The 20,148-nt window shown below is 45.0% G+C and overlaps 1 protein-coding gene across 3 annotated transcripts in view; it reads left to right on the forward strand.

The window, feature by feature from the left end:
- The window catches only part of TTC1 (tetratricopeptide repeat domain 1), a 44,548-nt gene extending 25,382 nt beyond the window's left edge, over nt 1-19,166 (forward strand). For all 3 annotated transcript variants that reach the window (XM_075009594.1, XM_075009593.1, XM_075009592.1), the window contains exons 7-8: nt 2,580-2,634; nt 18,535-19,166. In XM_075009594.1, coding sequence (XP_074865695.1) covers nt 2,580-2,634; nt 18,535-18,671 — 192 coding nt within the window. In that variant the 3' untranslated portion in view covers nt 18,672-19,166. The remainder of the gene's footprint in view (nt 1-2,579; nt 2,635-18,534) is intronic.
- Nucleotides 19,167-20,148: the final 982 nt, after the last annotated feature.

Below are 20,148 nucleotides of genomic sequence, written 5' to 3' on the forward strand. Positions count from 1 at the left end.
TAGTAATACTGGATGGTACCTTTGTCTTCCAAGTCAAGTTGGGTATAAATTTTAAATAAAATACTTCTTACAAAGAAGGAATTTGAATTGAGGTGTTGTCACTGACTTTCAGGCTGCATTAGAGACTTTATTGAAGGTCCATAAATTTTGACTGTTTAAAGAGTTTTTTCACTTTTGGGAACAGTATTTTTTTTAAACAGGGTCACTTAATTCACCAGTTACGAGGAAGAAACAACTAAAAAGAAAGACCTTTAGTCAAACGTGGGCAATGATTAATCTTGCTTAGTTTCCATCCCTGGTTGTACATAATCCTTGCCATAGAGATGCCTATTTTTATTTTAAGTCACAGCATTAATACGTGTGGTGCAGGTCATGATGCATTGAACATTTACTTGATGGTGCTATTTGTTTTCATAGAAACAGTCTCTTTTTAAATATTCTCGCTCTTCTTGTTTTGTATGTCACCCAATTTTTGTTCCAGTGTTCTGGAGTGTGTGAGGAGACAGCCTGAGAGCAAGGCTCAGAGGCATGTGAACTCTCAATGGGATGTTGATTCTGACCTCTAATAACGGCCACTCTAATGTTAACGTTGGGACTTTCACTGCTACTCTCTTTAGCAGCTATAACTAGGTCAGTTTGAATCAGTATGTGGTGGAGGGGAAGAGGAGGAGTTTAGGTTTTTGCTTTCCTTGGTGGGAGCAGTTGCTGCAGAGTATCTGTTGAAAGACTTCCTGTCTAAGTTTCAGTGTACTCTGCCACGCAACTGTCCAGTCTAGTTGTAAGTGAGCAGTGGGGCTTCTGGGAGACAGTCTGTTCCATAACAGGTCTCTCACTGCTGCAGCACTTCTGACTCGCCCCTCAATAACAGTTGAAGCTCTGGCATAGCAAGAAGCTTTTCCATTATTGGAATGTGCAGTAATGGTGGAAACCCAAAGAGGCATCTTTGCTCCCACATACCTGCCAACCCTCTAACAAAGAGCAGTATAGACATTTAGGCTCAGTTACTTAAATGTCAGAGCTAGTAGTAAGGCCGTATTATGCTTACCTAGGTGCAATAGCTGGTCACAGCATGGGGCAGTTATGTGTGGAACCCACAACCTATGGTTAAGGGAATCTGAAGCACTCTGTCCTCCCTCCCACCTGGCATCTCTGGGCTTTGTGGAAAATGAGATTCCTCGACCTCTGACTGTTCCATTCACACTGTCTCAACTCCCATTTGTACTTGCAGAAAAGGGGCTGTTTGCATTTCTTCCCCCAGAAAAGTTAATTACGTGTATAAAGGTGATTTCTAGAGTTCCAGGAGCAGCTGAAGAATGAATTGCTCATCTGGTCTCCTAATCCATGATTATTGTTAATGCATCTGTTGGGGATACTGCTGGAGCAGTTCTATCTGTGCTCCTTCCCAGGTCTGTCCCCAGTAAGAAGAGTCCTAACATTAAGAGCTGTGATTGCAGTTCTTTAGTACATAGAATTACTCCCTCAAATGTTCCATTATAAGCTGATAAGCACAAAAGAAAAATCTCAAGAAAGATTCCTTTGAATATATATGTGTGACGGACAATGAATGGATGTCATCCATACTACTGTTTAATTTTGTTATAACAATGTATCTAAGTGTGATATTTCTGTGATCAGTATATGTTAAACTGTTCCTCCTTTTTTTCTTTAGAAAAATGGTAAGTTAAATCCCTTAGTTCTGCTGTAGTGAAGTCCTATATCGATTTAACAATGAAACAAACTCCTCATTTAATAGTCTCATGGTGTTCATCTGGCAAGAAATTTATGCAGAATACAGTGTAAGAGTGTGCGCTGACTTGTTGGTTTACAACTGTTCTAGGCATAATTTTATGAAATCTTGAACTTCCAGAAATTAACTAAGTGCAGCATTTCGTAATATACTTGTTTAAAAACAATTTGTAAGCACTCATGGTTGAGGATCGCACCGAAGGCCTAATGTGATACTTGGCAAGAGGAGTATGCAGCTAGAACCGATCCTGCACAATAGGGGCTGCATTTGAGTGCTAGCATTCCCCTCCACCATGGGATAGAGAGAGAGATCTGGATCACTTTACCATTCGGTCATCTCTCAGATTTTGTTGTGTTGTATCTTGCATAACAAAGTACTGCTTCCTTAAAATGAGAGACCCTGAGGTGCATAAATAATGAATTTAAAGAGTGGCTGACACAAGGGCCACCTGAAATTCACTAATATGTTTAATAAAATTAAAGTTCGTTATGACCTCATGCAAAGTCCCAAATTCCAAACTGTTGTCCCTGTTTTTCCCCCACGTCTGTCTTCATAATTTAAAACAGGAAGCAGTTACTATTTGCTTTTTTTTTAAAAGTCTCTTTTATCAAGACTAATAAATGCCGTGCTAGAGATGTAGCTAAAAATATTTAGATAGAATTTTTTAAAGTCTTTCCAATTCAAATCCTAGATAACAGGCACTGTCTGACTGCCTTAACCTAAAGATAAAAATGTTTTATAAATAATGCTGCACTTTTTCCTACATGTATATATTTGACTGACTGATTTGCCAGAAGCACCCTCCTGAATCTGGTCTTCTCTTACATTTCAGCGATTACCTAGACAGATTGAAGAGCGGAATGAAAGGTTAAAAACAGAAATGTTAGGTAAGTAGTTGATATATCTAATCTGTGCTCAGAGCAATCACTATGACTATGGCTACATCTACACTACAGCCATCCTTCAAAAGCTCTTTTGGAAGAGCTCATCTGAAAAAACTTCTTTTGAAAGACCGCAGCCACACACCAAAGGCAGATCGAAAGATCAGTGCACTCTTCCAAAAGAGAGCGGCCACACAGCTCGTGCAGCTCTGCGGAAAGAACGGGTCAGGAAATGCTGGAGACAGGGTCACATGACCAGCATGACGGGAGCTTGGGTGGAAGCAGAGGGGCGGGAGGCTGAGCCATCAGGGCCCTGCCAATGGTGCACAGGTTGCCCATCAGCTCAGCCCAGGCTTTCTGCTACCAGGCCAGGTCCACGTTGTCCAGCCTCAGCTGCCACTTGGCCAGTTCATTTTGGTGGCAGAGGACAGCTGTGTAGGCAATGGCCTCCCAGGTGCGGCAACATGGCCTCCAGGCGCAGGCCCACTGAGGCACCGATGGTGAGGGGTGCGCCAGTTCTCTCCTCTGCTGGTCCTGGGCTTCCTGGCCCAGTGATGTGGACGGGGCTGGCCAGGCTCAGAAGTGAGCTGGGGCTTGCCCTGCCCTCAGACAGCACAGCTGTAAGAATGGCAGGGGAGAGAAAGATGGTACATCAGTCCTGCAGCCCACCCCCGAGGGCTGTACCTGCCACGCCCCTGTGGGCAGCAGTCCCCAGCCCCTGGGCCAAGGGATGGGGATGTCCTGCGAGCACTGGTGTGTGTGCCCTGCATGGCAGGCCCTGCTGCAAATGGACTCTGCGATGCCTTGGGGATGGGGATGGTGTTGTGGGCTCCTCTGATTTCCCCCAGGGAATCGGGTAGTGGGAGAGGAACGGTGGCCGATCACAGAGAAATCCCTGCATGGGTGGCAGGTGAGCTGGGTGCAGCCTGGCCTTTCCCAGCCCCCACCACCATACGTGCGGGTACTGACTGTCACGTGCGGATGGGCCTGCATACCAGGGGCATGCTCCTTGTTGGTGTCTCCAGAGTTGGGCCATTGCCCGTGTGGCATAGGTGGGTGCCCCGCTCCCCGGGGTGTGAAATGCACTGCGCTCTTACCAGAGGGACCTTCAAAGATGGCCAGGGATGCCCAGATTGACAAGCCTGAGGGAACAGTGGTCACCAGGGTCCTGTCAGATGACTTGCTGTCCAAGGGGGCCTGCTGTGTCCAGCTCTGGCTGGGTGGTCTGGTTCGACGGTCCTAGCTCATCTTCATTTGGCCCTGGCTGCTCCTCTGGCGCTGCGGGGGCTCCTCTTCTGATGTGTTGAGGAGGGTGCAGTGGGGGGGTGCTGTCCTTACCCCCATGGAGGCCATGCAGCTCCTGATAAAAGGGGCAGGTGGCTAGTCCTGTCCCTCCGCACCTAGCCACGTCTGTAGCCCGGACATACCCCAGCACAGCTCCTTTACCTTGGAGCATACCTGCTCCAAGGTCCAAGCAGGGCATCTTTGGTATGCTGGGCTGGTGGCCAGCTGGCCATAGGTGTGGACATTCCACTTCTTGCTCATGGCTCCCTCTCAGGATGTCCTTGTCTTGCAACAGGCCCAGCAGGTCACTGAATACAGGCTCTGTCCAGGACAGGGCCCTCTGTTTGGTGCCTGAGTTGGGCTCCTGGAAGCCTGTTAGACAGCTCCCTTGGGGGTCCCTGGGGGTCACGGGGCAGATGACCGTTCAACACGGTCACTCTGGTCACTGCAGGGATGGCTGTGAAGGCATGGGGCTGCTGAGCTTGGCTTCTTGTTGCCTCCATGTTCACATCTTCCTGCCATGGGGTCACAAGGGCACCATGCACCTTTAACGCAGCTGAATGCAGAGAGCATAGAGCTCTAATAGCGCTGGCCAGGGCATCTCCGAGCTCCTCATCTGGGAGCAGAAGAGAGCTGCCAGAAGAAGGGCCGCATTCTTTTGATTTCATATCAAAAGAGTGCATTTTGTGTGAAGACGCTCCATGGGCTTTTACATAAAAGGTCTGGCTTTTTTTCTGAAAATAATCACTAGAGTAGCTGTAGCCCATGACAAGTTTAATAGAAATAAGAAAATAACATGATTTAGGTAAAATTCTTTGCAAACAAAACTGGGTAACTCTCCCAAAGCACTGCCCATTTAGTAGGGGAAAAAAGAATTTGTCTGTCTGCCTGTCTGGGAGGGGAGAGCATCTTCTTTTGTGGCTTCTCCCCTCTGCTGCTAGAAGTTGCCTTGCTTTGGCTCTTGTTGGAGAATTTAAACATTGGAGACATGCATCAAGAAAAACTTAAAATTTGTCGTACGTGTGAAAAGTAAATTACTTTCTTGCTTGTGCTACATGTAGCTCTGTCATGCAGCCTTTCACCTTATAGGGCTGCCAATGCATAACATTTTTGACCTATCCTCCTATAAGAGAATTCAATTTCTTCTGAGTTAAGAACGTCAGTTTTCTTTTATACCAAACTCTAAAGACAAATATGGGTGAGGGACTATAGAAGCACCAGATTTATTTTCCCTTCAGACCTAAGAGACTGTTTCTATATCTAGTTTCCTAGCTGGATAGCATTTTAAAAATTACCCAACTGTTGGTCAAAATATGCCAAGTATTTTCCTAGCACAGATCAAACTGCTTGAAATACTTTAATCTTTTGCACAATATTTTTTCCCCATTTTTCATCCAACTAGAGAATTTCAAAAACATTTGGTCAAGGTACTTTTTCTTACAGGCAGTTTTATATCAGTTTTGTGAACAAAACTCTTTGGCCTACTCTATTGCTTTTGCGTCTCTGAACCCGCTGTGCAGATGAGAATGAGTGTGAAAAGGTCCTTGGCTTCGTGACTGTTTTGATTCACAGATCTCAGAGAATCTGATAGGAGCTTGAATATCACTACCCCAGTTTTACACCCGGGAAACTGAGGCAGAAAGGCACAGTGACCTGAAACATCACAATAGGTCAGTAGGCTCTCTGGAAATGGAATAAGTCTCCTGACTTTCAGCCCAATATCCTATTCATTGGATCATGCTGTGTCTCAGACAAATCTGTCCCAAAGATTGAGGTACTGCTATCTGAAATTGTTCAGGGGAAACAGTTTCTGATTAATGAGACTCCTAAGTACATATAAGCCTTCTGTGATTATGGTGTCTGAACACTTGCATGCAATGCTCAGAAATAAGAAGATGGTCTAAATGAGTATTTAGTACGTTGTCCAAGTATGATTTGTTTTTCAGATGTGGTATTCATGAGCATGAGTAATCTTCCTGTATGAAGTGTAGTTTCTTGGCTAAATACAGATGAAAATTGAATGCCTAGAATACAGTAAACCCTAGAAATACACACAATCAAGTTGCATGTGTCTCGGGTTTACGTGACTGTCACCCCGACAGGAGCAGCAAACTGCTTCTGTCATGGGCAGCAGCCTGACTCTCTTGCCACCCCTGACAGGAGTGGTTTCCTGTCAGACAGCTGCTTGGAGCACTGGCTCTCTCAGTTGGAGAGCCCAGCGCGCAGACAGAGGCTTGCTACACGGCTGGGAGAACCAGCACTGCAAACAGTTGTCTGTGGCCTGGGCTCCCCAGCTGGGGGGCCTGGTAGGCACACAGCTGCTTGCGGCACAGTTTCTCACACTGCTGGGCAAGCAGCTGCATGTCCCCCAGCTGAAACAAACTGGGGGCTGCATGGCTGCTGCCTCCACTTCCCCTAGCTGTCTGCTCTCCCAACCCCTCCCCCAACTTACGTAAAATTCAGTTTACACGGAGGTTGCCCAGGGTTGAGAAGTACCAGTGGGTGAGCCGTGGCTAAAAGCAAGCTGGCACTTCGAAGTTTAAAACTTTGAGGTTGCTGCAGGGGGAAATTTGCTTAATGAAGTGCTGCATATGCAGTGCAGCACTTCATTGATAAACTCCCAACACCCTACTTACCATCCTCCCTTCGAAGGAGGTAGTGTAGACAAGCCCTGAGAGACTCAAATAGCTGAAAACATTAGGAAAGCAGGATTGTTTCAAGAGCTTCTGCTAAAGACCATGTTCTCTTCAACTGAACTCGCCTATGCAGAACTGTGAGGCTAAAAGCTTAGTCCTCAAACTATTCCTGCTCTATACTTGTCTTTTCCCAATAGGATCAAGTGCAGTTGTACATAATAAGGATTTCTAGAGCTGCTGCACTCGCCAGTTTCAGCACCCATATTTGTAAGCAGCTAAAAACGTTCATTGTTAAAATATACAGTGTAGTGCTAGTGCAAGTGACAGAAGGGAGATATTTGCTTTCAGGATTTGGGCTGGGGTTAAGTTTGAATATAGTGAGTTAAATATCTTTGTGTCTGAAAAAGGTCTCTGGAACTTTTAGAGAATTATTGCTAATAGTACTGAGGGTAGGAAAACTTTATTGCTAATCTTCTGAGTCTGTGTTTAAAACAATAAATTTAGCAGTAAAGCCCATTGTTACAAGCCCTGTCTTGTGCTTTTCACTCGTGCAAAGACTTCAGGCCTTGTCTGACCTAGCTTTTTTGCAAATATAAATCCAGCATTTGGTTTAAACTGGTGTAACAGAGCTCAGACTCTGGTCCTTTGAGAGTTTTACCCAAACAAGGAGTCCCTAGTGTCAGAGCAGAGCAATGACTTAAGTCCATCAGAAGTCATATACAGCCAAGCTACAGAATGGACTTCTGGGAGATGTGTTGAGGCATCCAACCCTACATGCAGTACATTAACTTATGCAAGGGACGCTGATTTGATACAAGGAGTCCTGTGGCACCTTATAGACTCACAGATATTTTGGAGCATAAGCTTTCATGGGCAAAGACCCACTTCATCAGATGCATGAGTGACTCTGATGAAGCAGGTCTTTGCCCATGAAAGCTTATGCTCCAAAATATCTGTGAGTCTATAAGGTGCTACAGGACTTCTTGTTTGGTCTCGAAGATACAGACTAACCCGGCTACCTCTCTGATACTGGCTTGATGCAATAGTCTTAAGGCTTAAAGTACTCTACGAAACCAAAGTATTTTATTTCATCTGTTTCCAATCACTATTGCAGCAGATATGTTTGGAGAATCCTTGTAATACATATGCTTAAATTTAATTTGGAATGCTGATGGTGAGCAGGCTAGTGTCCTGAACTTTGCCTCTTCACACTAAGGTTCCTTGTGCCCCAGTTGAAGAAGGAAGTCTTGAGGCCTAGCCATTTGAAGGCTGTGCTGTAGTTATGCACTTAAAATATGTACACAAGATCACCTGACTTTTCAATTACTCCAGCTAGGTAAATGCTACTACAAGTAGTGCATATGAAATTGGAGGAGTATGTACTCTTGAGGCTCCAACTCTTTCATTTATTTCAAGACAGACCCATTCTTGAGACCAGTAGACTTTGCTGTGCCAAATCATATTTGACCAGTTCTCTGAAACGTTAATTTGTTACTCTACTTATTTAAAATGTTATTCATCAACCAAACCAGAGAGCTTTGATCCTTTTTAAAAAAAAATAAATAAAATTTGTCTTGATTATTTTGAATATTGCTAATTCCTCATTTTGTAACAGCTTTTCCAACTTTTTTCCCCTCACCTTTCAAAGAGCGTTTGCAGTGAGTATAGGGTAAGTCACTTGGGATGCTAGTTGATGAGTGCCATCATTGCAGTCCTCTTCTCAGAGGATGGCCAAAGAGTGCAATATATTTAGTGTATCTCTTCCAAGCCCTGGCAAATTACCAGCTTCCCTTTTCCCATACAAAATATGCACTTAAGTGTCTGTAAGATTAGGGTAGAGGAGAACTGCTAACAGCATTCTTTGGTCTTTACAATCTATCATAGTTGATTCTTACTTTAGATGGATAAAGGAGACAATAACACCAATTTCTTAGGCTTTTATTCTTCTAATTAGAAATGTACTCTATCTCTGAGAATAGACTATAATCAGCAAACCTAATCAGTGTTTTGTTTTTTTTTTAAAAACAAGGAGCCAGTACTCAACCAGCTCCCCTATGCTTCCCTGCCAATCCCGCGGCTGCTGAGATGCCAGTACTCAGTACTGGCAAGTGCTGGCACAAGAAAGCACTGAAACTAATACCATGTCTTACTTCATTTGATTCTACATTATCTTTCACATACAGTGCTACTCTGCCACCCACACCTATTCTGTCCTTCCAATATATTTTATATCCTGGTATGATTGTGTCCTACTGATTGTCCTCATTCCACCAGGTTTCTGTTATGCCTACTGTATCACTTCCCCTCCTCTCTTTCTGATTAAAATCTAGAGAAACTTTTTCAGTAGACTCTACTCAAGACATGTCTCTGTCCAATCCAGGTGATCCTCCACACCTATCGGCTTTCCCCCATGTCTTTGTTTAAAAACTGCTTTATGACCTTTTAAATGTTTAGTGCCAGCAGTCTGGTCCACCTTGGTTTAGGTGGAGCCCATCCTTCCTGTATAGGGTCCCCTATCCTAAAAGCATCCCGAGTTCCTAATAAAATTAAACCCCTCCTTCCTACACTGTTGTCTCATCCACACATTGAAACTCTGAAGTTCTGCCTGCCTACCTGGCCCTGTGCATGGAATAGGAAACATTTCTGAGAATGCCACCATAGAGGTCCTAGATTTAAGTCTCTTTCCTAGCAGCTTATATCTGGCCTCCAGAACATCTCTCCTACCTTTTCCTATGGCATTGGTACCTACATGTACCACAGCCACCAGCTCCTCCCCAGCTCTATACATAAGTCTGTCTAGATGCGTCGAGAGATCCTCAACCTTCGCACCAGGCAGGCAAGTCACCATATGGTTCTCCTGGTCATTCCAAACCCAACTAACTATATTTCTAATGATCAAATCACCCACTACTAACACCTGCCTCTTCCTAACAACTGGCATTCCTTCCCCCAGGAGGTATCCTCAGTGTGAGAGGATACCATAACATCGTTTGGAAGAAGGGTCCTAACTATCAGATGATTTCAATCTGCTTCCATTGACTGCTCTCTTCCCTGAGCCTTTCATCCTCCTCAACAGTGCTGAGACTGTCAAACTGGAGGTGGGACAGTACTACAGTGTCCCAGAAAGCCTCATCTGCATATCTCTCTGCCTCCCTTAGCTCTGCCAGTTCAGCCAGCGTGGCCTCCAAAGCCCAAACTCCGTCTCTGAGGGTCAGGAGCTCCTTGCATTGGGTGCACACACATGCCACCCACCCACAGGGCAGGTAATCCGTACATGTTACACTTGATGCAATAAACAGGATAGCGTCCACTCTGCTGCTGGGCTTCTGCCTCCATTTTCTCCTTAGAATGAATTTGAATTTGATTATATACGGGGCTTTTATTTAAATGTTTGGGATATTGTTTGATAAAAGTTTTAAGTCTAAAGGTGGTCAGAAGTAACTAGTACCCTCTCAAAACTCTCTCCTGTTAGCAAACGTCCTGGTCATTTGGTAGCAGGGTTTATAAAGCTCTGGCCTTCCTAATAGTCCCTCCCTGTGGTTGTGGCTCAACCAATGAGCAGAGCGTTTTAGATTTCAAATCCTAATTAAGACTAACCCCTTCCAACTGCCAGCCTGAACGTACAGCCTTTCAAACAAACACAGCTCAGCACTCACAACTCCAGACAAACACAAGCCCAGAACCCCCAAACACAAATACCCACACACTGCAGATAGCTACTTACCCCAAGGTGCTGTAAATTGCCCCCCTCCTTCACTAGGAGAGCTCCTCTCAAAACTCCTTCATATTATCAAACCAAATCTTCTTGACAGTACCATATGAAGAGATGTATCAACCTGTTGAAACTACCTAGACAGTCTGTATGTAACATGCCGCTTTGTTGGCCAGTCCATTTGCCCTGACTCCTATTCATTATATTTGTTAAATATAAAAAGTATAGACACCTCTGTAAAGGGCATAAACGAAAGCATAGCAGAAAACTACAGTGTGTTCAGTGCATAATCACATTAATAGCCAATCAAAAGATAGCATCTGACCTCTTTTTCTCACATGGTTTCCTCAGCATCTCTTCTTTTGCCAGCTATTTTAAATTGGCAAATGTTCATTAACCTTAGTGACTAAGAGAATGAAAACTGTTCATTTCTGCTAGAAGGCAGGCTCTCTTGCAGTTCTTCTAAGCCCTGATACTGCAGGCAGAGAAAAAGTGAGGTTCTGTGAAATAGCAATGAACTGTAAATCAGTTGTGGGCTTGTGTTTTTTTCTTTATTTGTAAAGCATGGCTGGTAAAGGGAACCAGTTTGAACTGTTCTTTTTTAATTTGCTCATACACGTTGTTAGAAATCCAGTAGTTTGCCCAGAGGTGAAAACTCATCTTGTAAATTAACGTACCTTCTTTTTTCAGTTCATTAATATTACATTTGCTATGTAGAGTAAGAGGAAATTTTAGAATATTTTTCTGCTTATCTTTTGATTTCTAAACAAACCAGGTAATATTGGCAGATTCCTATTAGGAGAATTAGTCTCAGTAGTGATGAGTATCAGATTTGTTTATAAAGACAAAGTACAGTCCTCTGTATCTGTCTGCTGATCATGACTGCTGGGGGAGTTATGTTTAATCTGTCTGACATGCACTTCTGCGCCTTTTCTGTTGATTTCAGCAGTATTTGAGAGGTAGATGCGGGAAGGAGAATCAATAAATAGTGATAATGTATTGCCTAATACAGGGGTCAGCAACCTTTCCAATGCAGAGTGCCAAAGTTTGACGTTTTGACCTCTATGTACAGTTCCAGTGCCAGTGACACTTTTAAAAGTCACTAATAGTCTTACTTACAACAGCTTCCTTAATAAATAAATGAAGATGCAGAGCTTTACCATTTGTCTTTAACTCTTCAGCCGGCCAGGTTTTTTAAATATCTAAACATGTCTGGGATTTTAATATAGGTTGAACCTCTCTTGTATGGGAATCTCTGGTTTGGCAACATCCATGGCCTGTGCCCCTGTCCAGCGGGGCTTCCCGTGGTATGGCTGGTGAGTGGTAGAGTCACACCTAGCCATTAACTTTTCATCTGAATTAAAAGTCTGACCTACAGAGCCCATGTCAGAGAGCCCCCACCCATGCAGGTATTTCTGCATCCAGCCCATATCTGGTGGTTGAGCTAGAAGAGCGTTGCTTTTGAAAATAAAAGGATACTAAGCCTGAGGAAGATCTTCCCTAAGGGGAGGCTCTTACATCTCCTCTTTGAGCTTGTCCTCCCCTAACACACAACTCGGGGTTTTGGCTATAAAGTTGGTTGGGTGGCTTTCCCCTCAGCCCCAGTTACTAAGGCTGTATCTACACATGTCACTTTCTCTGGATGTGGGATGGTAATGAGCAGCCCAGAAGGTGCTAATGAGGCACAGATGTAAATTTCCAATGCCTTGTTAGCATATGGTCATGTGATTTGGAGTCCAGAAGAAGCTCTTCCAGACTCCACAATAACCATGTAGATGCATGGCCCATGGGGATCTCCCGGAAGGAAGCCTCACAGAAGGAAAATTTTCAGGAAGACTGGACTTCTGGAAGGAGGATTTCCTTCCGGGAGATCCCCATGGGTCGTGCTTCTACATAGCTATTTTGGAGTCTGGAAGACGCTCTTCTGGACTCTGAATCACATGACCATATGCTAATGAGGTGTTGGAAATTTACATCCCTGCCTCATTAGCGTCTTCTGGGCTGCTCGTTACCATGGTGCTCCCAGAAAAAGGGGCACGTGTAGCAACGGCCTAAGAAACCAGAAAAGACCACGTGTGCCGAGCATACTCTCTCGAGCGGAGCTTTCAGGCACATCACTTCCTTCCTCCACCTCCCCATCACAAAAAGGTTTCTTTCTTTGCAAGTCAGCTCTGCTGGCTAATTGAGCAGGATATTCTACTTGGCATGAAAGATGCAGGTGTTAGCTCATGCTGCCCATGTTCCAACAAGCTCTCTGGGGCCGCTGAGACATCTCCCCCTCCCCTGACTCCATGGTGAAGTAGGAATTTCTGGATCTTGGGCTTGGAATCCCAGTCCCTGTTCCTCCCAGCCTGCAGCTGTACTATCACACCTTGTGATCTGGATGGTCTCTGAATGGGCTGATGGTCCAATGAAACAGACAGACCAAACCTTGTACACAGAAAATTGATCATACTCCAGGACAGGTCTCCTGATTTTCATCCTACTGGGGGTGTGCGTGTGCATGCTTATTCCTGCCAGGGAGCCCCGGAGGTGGATGGGGCACAGAGCCACTGCTGCTGGTGAGCCCTGGAGGCTCAGACCCACTGCTGGTGCAGTCCCAGTGGCCAGGAGTGCAATGATGCTGCCTCCTCCCTGCTGAAGAGTCCCTGTGGGTGGAGGCACAGTGGTAATGTGAGCTGTGGGGGGAGTCAGGGTGTGGCTGAGCTCCCACCTGCGTACCGGGAAAAATTGGTTTGCATGCCAGTCTTGGCCTGCATGCTGGGGGTTGCCCCCCTCTGGTCCAATAAACGCTTATGGTGAAACTCCCAAGTAGAGGATGGACACAGGAGATTGTGCGAATGATGCTTTTTAAAATGTCAAGACTGATGTCTGTCAAAATGACTTTGTTGTAATGCACGTTAACTCTCTGAAAGTAGAAAACCTAACATTGCTCCAGGACAAATAGGTGTTTACTACTAAGAGGTGAGGACACTTGGTTGCTGAGTCACTTGTGTTTCTATGCACAATTGTTCTTTGATATTTGTGTGTATGAAAGAGTAAGACTTGAACACAAATCTTTATTGGGTGGGTGAGGGGTGCAGCTAGGGCTGTGTCCTGGTTTAATGCTGGGTTTATGTGTTGTTAGCAGAAGGAACTGTTTGGGACAGAGTTCTTGGAAATCTTCTTTCTTTCACTTCATTTTGGATTTAAATTCCTGGCATCAGAAGAGACAGCTATGGATGACTCAAAAGACTAAACCTGAGTGTGGACTGTAACCCCAACTACTGCGTAAATAATGGAGCAGATTTCTAGAGAGATCGGGCTTGAAATATCTAATCTATCACCCAACATCTGGCTTCCAAAACAAATGCCGTCGCTTGCAAGTAAAAGAATTTAAAAGAGTTGTTTTCTGTGTATTGGCACCATTATGACCGGAAAGGGTGTCACACAAACTCTGCTTAGAAAAGACCCTTCACTGTTTCCTGACATAGGACTTATCTGCATGGTCCTAAGCCAGCTGCAGAGCTCGCATGATTTGTAAATTGTTTACAACTGGCTCCAAGAATGTGCCAGAGATCCAAACTATGCCAAGATTCTTCCACTGCTACACAAAGATGCTGCTCACCCAAAAGATTGAAGCTAAGCAATGACCAATTCTTTCTTTCCATATATAATAGTAGCTATTTATCCTGATTACATAGATGCCATGAAGAACCTCCAAGCTCTCTGACCAAAAAGCTTTCAGGATGCTGTGGAAATGATAAACTACTTGTTTTAGTAGTTCATTAGTGGTATTAAAGCAACGGCCCTCGTACTAGGAAACTATTGTAGCTTAACTTCTCCAAGAATGATCTGAGCCAGTTCACTTGACCTTCTTGTCTCAATTAACTAAGATGGACAATTAAATTGAAAGGAAGGATTGGCCCAAGAACCAGCTACTCTGGTATAAATGAGCATAGATCTTTCTGGATAAAATAAGCTGAAAGCCTGATAACCTTGGCATTGTTTCTATAGAAGTATAGTTATCTCTGAACTGCAGAATTTTGAAATTTACCTCCAAAGACCAGTCTAAATTCACTGACCCTTTAAGGACTATGTCTGATAAATTACCACTTTGAACGGAGATCTGAATTGTATGGAAAATAGTATAAATCCAGAACTATTGATGATTTGCATCACTTCTAAAACATCAGCCACTGTGTGGAATAGAGAGATGCTCAAGGAACTGACTTTCTTTACCTTCCGTTTCTCTTCTGTTCCCCATCACCCCCCAAAACACTGTATCTTCTGAGACTGAACCAATTTGGTGGAAACAGTGCTACATTTTGTCTTTATTGTGGTTGGAATTTAAGATGATCTAAAATGCTGTCCTAGCTTACAGCAGCTGTTGTAGTTCTACTTGATTGGGACTCAGGAAAGTGGAATCTTGTCAGTGGAAACCTGTCCGTTTTGCTGCAATGTCTTTTTAAAACAGAGCTACTTCCTTTCTCTATAAAGCACTTTTGAGAACTGATGTACTATACTTGAGGTGCTTTGCACTATCTATGTTTGTACAGTACCTAGTAGAATGGGGCCCTGATCCTGTCTAGATCTGTGTGTTGACAACTGATGAATAATTTTCATTACATACATTGCAAAATGTGAGACTGTCATCCTTCAGAGGCAGTGAAGTAATTTAATAACAAGGCTAATGAGACCTGGGTATTATGAACTGGGGGATCTTAAGTAGGAGCAGGGAAGTTGTGCTACCTCTATATTTAGCATGGATGAGACCACTATACTGTTACTGTGTCCAGTGTTAGTGTCCACAAGTCAAGAAGGCTATTGATAAATTGGTGAGCATTCAGAGAAGAGTCACACGATGGATTAAAGGATTAGGAACTTGATGGACTCCAAGAGCTCAATACTCTTAGCTTAATAAAAAGGTGATTAAGGACAGTTTGTTCGTAGTCTATAAATACCTACATGAAGAACAGAAATGTGTTGGAGGGCTCTTCTAGCATTGTCAACACTTCCACTGCTCATGGGACTCTTAGAAGACATATAGGGGTAAATTGTATCTAAATAACAGCACAGAAAACTGAGGCCATGGCCACACTAGCCCCTCCTTTTGGAAGGGCTATGGTAATGTGACACCTAGGAGCATGCTAATGAGGTGCTGCCATGAATGTGCAGTGCCTCATTAGCATAACAGTGGCCACGCATGCTTCGAAACGCACACCGTCCGTGTAGCCAGGGCCTTTTGAAATGGCCCCCTGATTTCAAAAGCCTCTTCTTCCCATCTGGTTTTGGGAAGAAGGGGCTTTTGAAATCAAGGGGGTTGTTTCAAAAGGCCCCTGGCTATATGGGCGATGTGCGTTTCGAAACTGGCGGTTTCAAAGTGCATGCAGCCATCATGCTAATGAGGCACTGCATAGTCATGGCAGCACCTCATTAGCATATTGCCAAGTGCCATATTACCATAGCCCTTCCAAGAGGAGGGGCTACTATGGCCACAGCCTGAGAGCCAGGACGGTTGGCTGGAAACAAACTTCATGGGACCATGGGAGACTTGGCCACACGCAGGATAAGTGGTTGTCCGGCTAACTAAAATCATGCTCAGTTATGGATGTTGCTAGATTAGAGGTTCAACCTGTACTGTCAAGCACTTAAAACACTTTCATCTCCTTGTTTCTCAGGTTCCAGTTAAACTACTTGTTTCAGGAATCTGCAATCACAACATAATTCTTGACAAATTAATACTAACTCAATAGAAACCCCTAGTTTTCATTAATTTTGGTACCAAATTCCTCTTACACTTGTTACACTACCTATATTGCAGTTTGTTTTTAAAGTTGGCTGCAGAAGGCTTTACTTGCAACAATGGAAGTGCAATGACTTGTTCTTACTTACATACACAAGTAGTGGGCTTTTGTAGATGTGCTTAATAAACAATTATACACCGAAACTTAAATTCTCAGTCTGCATTTCCACATCCATTTGTATGTAAAGATCAGGTTCCCTTTTCTTTGCTCCTTCATTACACCTGGGCTGTGGCCACGCTTGGCCAAAACTTCGAAATGGCCATGCAGTTTCGAAGATTACTAATGAGGCGCTGAATTGAATCTTCAGCGCCTCATTAGCGTTAGGATGCTTCCGGCAACAGCACTTTGAAAGCGCCACTGAGAGGAATAAGGGGATTTTGAAAGGAGTAGGGTCCTTTCAAAAAGGACCCCTGTGTAGCCGCACCGAGCTGCGTGCTTTCGAAAGCAGTGCTTTCAAAGTGCCGCGGCCAGAAGCGTCCTAATTCTAATCAGGCGCTGAATATTCAATTCAGAGCCTCATTAGCAATCTTCGAAATGGCCATTTTGAAGTTTTGGCCAAGTGTGGCCACAGCCCTGGATATGCTCCTCTAGCAACATGTACGTTTTATCATAGCTCACAAAGGGTTAAATGAGAGTTTGAAATCTGTAGCTGTTTCCTTGTCCCTTTTGGAAATCTTTAATTCTTTGCAGCTTTCCTATGCTTTTCATTGCCCTCCTGGCCTCTGCTTTCGTTTTCTTTTTTGCAGTAATACAGGCTGAACCTCCCAAAACTGGCATTCTCTCATCTGGCAATCCATGGTCCAGCACGACCATGGATGTTACTCGACCAAAGACCCCTGGTTGGAAGGCTACTAGGAGGAGAGCCAGCTGGATCCTGCCCACCTTGGGCTGGGGAGCCAGGCAGGGTTTGTGTTCCCGGTCAGAGCCAGCCTCTGCAGGGCTGGAACCACGCCAGCAGCCTGGCTGGGGCTGAACCGGGTGCCTGCTGGGCTGAGGCTGCACAGGCTGTCCAGCCAGGGTCCCAGCCAGCCTTGCTGGCTGAGCTGGAGCCTGCATCCCAGCCAAAGCTGGAGCTGGCCTCCACAGCACAGGGGCTGGGGCTGGAGCCAGCATTCACAGGGCCATGGCCATCTCTAGCACCATGGGGCTGGACCACCTCCGCAGCCCAGCCAGGGTTGGAGCAAGCCTCTGGGTCCAGGTTCGGGTCCAGAGCCAGGGCACCAGCAGCACCCTGGGACTGGAGCTGGGCCAGGTCCAGCAGCAAAGGGGCTAAGGTCATAGCCAGTGCCTTTGGGACCGGGGCTGCATCCACATCTGGTGTTCCTGGGGCCAGGGCGGGAGCCAGCAGTAGTGCCTGTGGAGCCATGTCCAGCAGCTTGGCTGGGACTGGAGCCAGACTCCACAGCCAGCAGCCTTAGCATGGCTGGCCAGTGTCAGCCCAGAAGGTGCCAAGGTCCAGGCAGGAGGTAAGGTGTCATGGGGCTGGGGATGGGAGAGGGAGGGCAAAAGTGAAGCCCACAGCAGGGAGGAGCAGCAGACTGGGTGGCTGGAGGCAGGGGACCTCCCTTTATCTGGCAAATTCCTCATTCAGAACCAGTCAGGTCCCAAGGGTGCTGGGTGAGGGAGGTGCAACCTGTACTGGACTGAATTCTCTTCAGAGTCTTTTAATGCTGCTCCTTAATTGGCCAGAGGGATAACTTAACTATAGTAACACTATGTAACATAATATATAGTTAAGGAATTACCCTGTTTTCCTGCTTATGAGAAGTGTCAAAACCTGTTTTTGAGATGGATATATTTAGTGTTTTACTGATCTATGTGCACCCTGGGATTAGTTACAAAGTTAGCGTTCCCATATGTGACCGTTCAAAAAAGGTATTGGATATAATACAACATGAGTTGGTAGATACTGATACCAATACATCCTTCTCCAGGGTGTCCTCTTTTTTTTATATGGTAACCCTACACAAAGTTAAATGAGTGTTTGTGTAGCCTGGTTCTGAACTGAAGATGTTTCAGTTAAGAGCCAGGGTAGGAATTGAGAATTTTCACAATTATCAGAATGGAACAGCAAATGATGCAGTTATCAAAGTAGTTCACATAGAAATACTGGGGAAGGAGCAGCACTTCACTGTCTTAAATCTCCTGCCTGGATGAGGGAAAATAGAGCCATTTCTAGGCAGCCAGTTAAAATATAACCCCTCCTGTCTCCAGTGTCTGAGAGCCAGGCTGTTTGGGGGACAGCGTGAAATGGGCTTGCTGATCTGTTTTGGGTTCTCCCCAGAGAAGTGACTGAATCACTATTAGTGGGGGGGAAAAAATAGAGGTCTCGGGGGCTCAGGGTTGAACAAGCTGTAGGGATTTCTTCTGCATTTGCCTCAGATGGTACAACCAGTCAGCAGCGCTGTGGGTAATTCAGTATCTTTCAACCCACCTATACATACACGATGTACAGAATGTTTAATTTTTTTTTAATTTTGTATTTCAGGTAAGCTGAAAGATCTTGGGAACTTGGTTCTTCGACCCTTTGGCCTGTCGACAGATAATTTCCAGGTCAAACAGGATTCCTCTACTGGCTCATACTCCATCAGCTTTGTTCAGAATCCAAACAATAACAACAGATAACATGAGCTAGGCCTATTCTTATAAAAAGTTGGTTTCAAGCTTTCTGACACCATGCTTGCAACTACCAATAAAAGGGCTCAGTAATCATTTAGCCTGTAAAATCACTTCATGCAAATAAACATAGACTGAGGGGTACACATTTCCACCCCGTGAAATGTTTATAGTGTGGATGAAAAAACAAGTAACTTGCTTTGCCTCTTGCAGTGACAGCTTTATGTCCAGAATAGGGGGTGGGGTTGTTTGTTTTTTCCCCAAGTGCATTATTTATCTTAATGAGGAAGTTGGTTATCCTGGCCCATTCACTCTCAGCATGAGTCTTGCAAGCATGTAATCCAAGCTACAGGTGTTTCCAATGGGTATCTTGTGCATTTAGTGAATCTGTTGGAATTGCTTCTCTGCTCTCAGCCAGTGGATGTGACAGTCTGTGGCCATGGAGGCAAGCTGCCTTTGTGGTATAATTTATCTTCGTTGTAATAAAGGCTTGATGTGTCTATTGTTCTGAGTTGTGATTTTTATCATGTGTTTTGGCCTCTCACCAGAGGTAACTTTCCAGTGATGGCATTTTTAAATGAATACAAGCATAACCTACACATAAGAAAGCAACTTTGCAAGAGACTGCTTTTAAAAAAAATTGCAAGGCTTTTACGCCAAATGTTATCTTATTATAGACTTTCTATCATGATTTTTTTTTTCTTGGACACTCTAGCTGTGTCTACACGTGCACGCTACTTCGAAGTAGCGGCACTAACTTCGAAATAGCACCCGTCGCGGCTACACGCGTCGGGCGCTATTTCGAAGTTAACTTCGACGTTAGGCAGCGAGACGTCAAAGTCGCTAACTTCATGAGGGGATCGGAATAGCGCCCTACGTCGAAGTAGGGACCGTGTAGACGATCTGCGTCCCGCAACATCGAAATTGCTGGGTCCTCCATGGCGGCCATCAGCTGGGGGGTTGAGAGATGCTCTCTCTCCAGCCCCTGCGGGGCTCTATGGTCACCGTGGGCAGCAGCCCTTAGCCCAGGGCTTCTGGCTGCTGCTGCGGCAGCTGGGGATCCATGCTGCAGGCACAGGGTCTGCAACCAGTTGTCGGCTCTGTGGATCTTGTGGTGTTTAGTGCAACTGTGTCTGGGAGGGGCCCTTTAAGGGAGCGGCTTGCTGTTGAGTCCACCCTGTGACCGTGTCTGCAGCTGTGCCTGGCACCCTTATTTTGATGTGTGCTACTTTGGCGTGTAGACGTACCCTCGCAGCGCCTATTTCAATGTGGTGCCGCGCAACGTCGAAGTTGAACGTCAACGTTGCCAGCCCTGGAGGACGTGTAGACGTTATTCATCGAAATAGCCTATTTCGATGTTGCTACATCGATGCTATTTCAATGTTGGCTTCACGTGTAGACGTAGCCTCTGGCACCAGAGGTTCTCTACTTTATCTTCATATTCTCAGGAGACTAGTTGGAAGCTCCATGCAGCTGCCTTAATATT

Source organism: Carettochelys insculpta, chromosome 15 (assembly GCF_033958435.1).
Source record: "Carettochelys insculpta isolate YL-2023 chromosome 15, ASM3395843v1, whole genome shotgun sequence".
Lineage (NCBI taxonomy): Eukaryota > Metazoa > Chordata > Testudines > Carettochelyidae > Carettochelys > Carettochelys insculpta.